This window comes from Heterodontus francisci, chromosome 27 (assembly GCF_036365525.1).
Source record: "Heterodontus francisci isolate sHetFra1 chromosome 27, sHetFra1.hap1, whole genome shotgun sequence".
Lineage (NCBI taxonomy): Eukaryota > Metazoa > Chordata > Chondrichthyes > Heterodontiformes > Heterodontidae > Heterodontus > Heterodontus francisci.
Genome location: NC_090397.1, coordinates 74,408,364 through 74,410,521, shown reverse-complemented (window position 1 = coordinate 74,410,521; position 2,158 = coordinate 74,408,364). Strand labels below are relative to the sequence as shown.

General features: G+C 48.0%; 1 protein-coding gene across 1 annotated transcript; it reads right to left on the bottom strand.

Annotated features, from left to right (window-relative positions):
• Positions 1-222: 222 nt before the first annotated feature.
• Positions 223-1,038, bottom strand: LOC137384957 (putative nuclease HARBI1). The gene has a single exon (XM_068059669.1). The coding sequence runs from the start codon at positions 1,036-1,038 to the stop codon at positions 223-225; it is 816 nt and encodes a 271-aa protein (XP_067915770.1).
• Between the last annotated feature and the right edge of the window lie 1,120 nt (positions 1,039-2,158).

Below are 2,158 nucleotides of genomic sequence, written 5' to 3'. Positions count from 1 at the left end.
CCCTGCCTCTGTCAAGGGGTTTGAGGCGAGGGATCATGCTGCAAGGGCTCAAGTATGATCCTTGTCAGCTGAGCTCTGTGCCCCTGGGTGCTGGGCAAATGCTTCCTGAAGGAAGGCGACAATAGGGCTGCTGAAGGTCAGTCTTTATTGGTCAATCTACAACTGGCAGTATGGATCAACGGAAACATGAATGTAGAAGGGCATCACGAGCCTCTCTTGCACTCATCTCATTGTGTCTTTCCTATTGTGCATGGGTCCTTCATCTGGCGATGCTTGGCCAGCTTCCTCATCCACATCCTCATCGTCTGAGGAGGCAGCATGCTCCTCACATTCTTCATTGTTCAACACTTCTCCCCTCTGTAGCGACATGTTGTGCAGTGCACAGCTGACCACCACGATGTGCGACACACTCGCCAGGGCATACTGAAGGGCTCCACTGGACTGATTTTTGCACCTAAAACTCATCTTGAGTAGACCAATGGCCTGCTGTATGGACACTTGCGTGGACCCATGGCAGATGCTGTACCTCTCCTCTGCATCTGTGCGTAGGTTCCTCACAGGCGTCAATAGCCATGTCCTCAGTGGGTAGCTCTTGTCTCCAAAGATCCATCCCTGAAGACATGTGGGAAGCCAGAAGAGCTCCGGCACCTGGAACTGCCTCAAATTGTAGGCATTGTGGCAGCTTCCCAGGAAGCGTGCAAGGACCTGCAGGATCTGTTTTCGGTAGTCGCAGATAAGTTGTACATTGAGGGAGTGGAAGCCCTTCCTGTTGATGAAAACCACTGTCTTGTGTGCAGGAGCCTTGATGGCCACATGCGTGTAGTCAGTGACACCCTGCACCTGGGGGAGTCCAATGCTGGCTCCAAATACGATGACCCTCTCAGCCTGATAGTTGGGATCTGTGCGGAAGCACACGTAGTCACCAGCCCTCCTTGATGAGCCGATGGGCTGCTGTGAGATCCCACACATGTCCCCAATGGATCCCAGGAATGATCCAGAGACACGGACATTCAGTGGCACAGTGACCTTCAGTGCCATTGGCATTGGATTTCCACCAAGTCCCCTGGGGCACAGCCCATCCTGTATTATAGTACATAGGGCAGTGACGGGCTCCCTGGAAAGGCGGAGTCTTCATTGGCACTGCCTCTCTGACATTTGTATGTAGTTGAGTCTCGACTGATAGACCCTCGCTGGAGGGTAGCTCCTTCTGCGCGGAGGAAGCTGCTGGCTTTCCCTTCTGCACCATTTTCCACTGTCTGGAGGCTGATGCTGACCCTCCAGATTACTGCAGTGCTGCTGCTGGTGCCTGGAACTCCCTTCCACTCTGCTCCACTTCCACTTCAATGTGGTCCCCAAAGCCTGGATGAATGAGGTCCATGATAGAATAGGTGGCTTCCCCTATTGTAGAATACACACAATAGATACAGTCCGTTGAGGAAGAAAAATTCCAAGGGGAGGGCCCACTATCCGTGGTTAACTAAAAAGGTTAAAGATAATATCAAAATTAAAGAAAAAAGCATATAATTGCGCTAAGATGGGTAGGTCAGAAGATTGGAATAATATAAAAAAAACAGCAAAGAATGACTAAAGTTTAATAAGGAGTGAAAAATAAGAGTACAAGAAAAAGCCAGCCAGAAATATAAAAACAGATAGTAAGAGATTTCAAAGATATTTAAAAAAGAAAGGAATTAACAAAGTGAGCATTGGTCCGATAGAAAGTGAGTCTGGGGATTTAATAATAGAAAATAAGGAGATGGCAGATGAATTGAAAAGTACTTTACATACAAACATACGAATTAGGAGCAGAAGTAGGCTATTCGGCCCCTTGAGCCTGCTCCGCCATTCGATAAGATCATGGCTGATCTGTTTGTAACTCAAATTCCACACCCCCAGCTACTCCTGATAACCTTTTGTTCCCTTGCCTAACAAGAATCTATCTACCTCCGCCTTAAAAATATTCAATGAACCCGCCTCCACCACCTTCTGAGGCAGAGAGTTCCAAAGTCTCAGAACCCACTGAGGGAAAACATTTTTCCTCATCTCTGTCCTAAAAGAGCGAACGCTAATTTGAAAACAGTGCCTCCTTGTTCTGGACTCACACATAAGAGGAAACATCCTTTCCACATCCACCTTGTCAAGACCATTCAGCATCTTATAA

What these genes read in the sequence shown, in the direction of transcription:
- LOC137384957 (XM_068059669.1), bottom strand. Translation starts at nt 1,038, where the DNA reads ATGGCACTGAAGGTCACTGTGCCACTGAATGTCCGTGTCTCTGGATCA.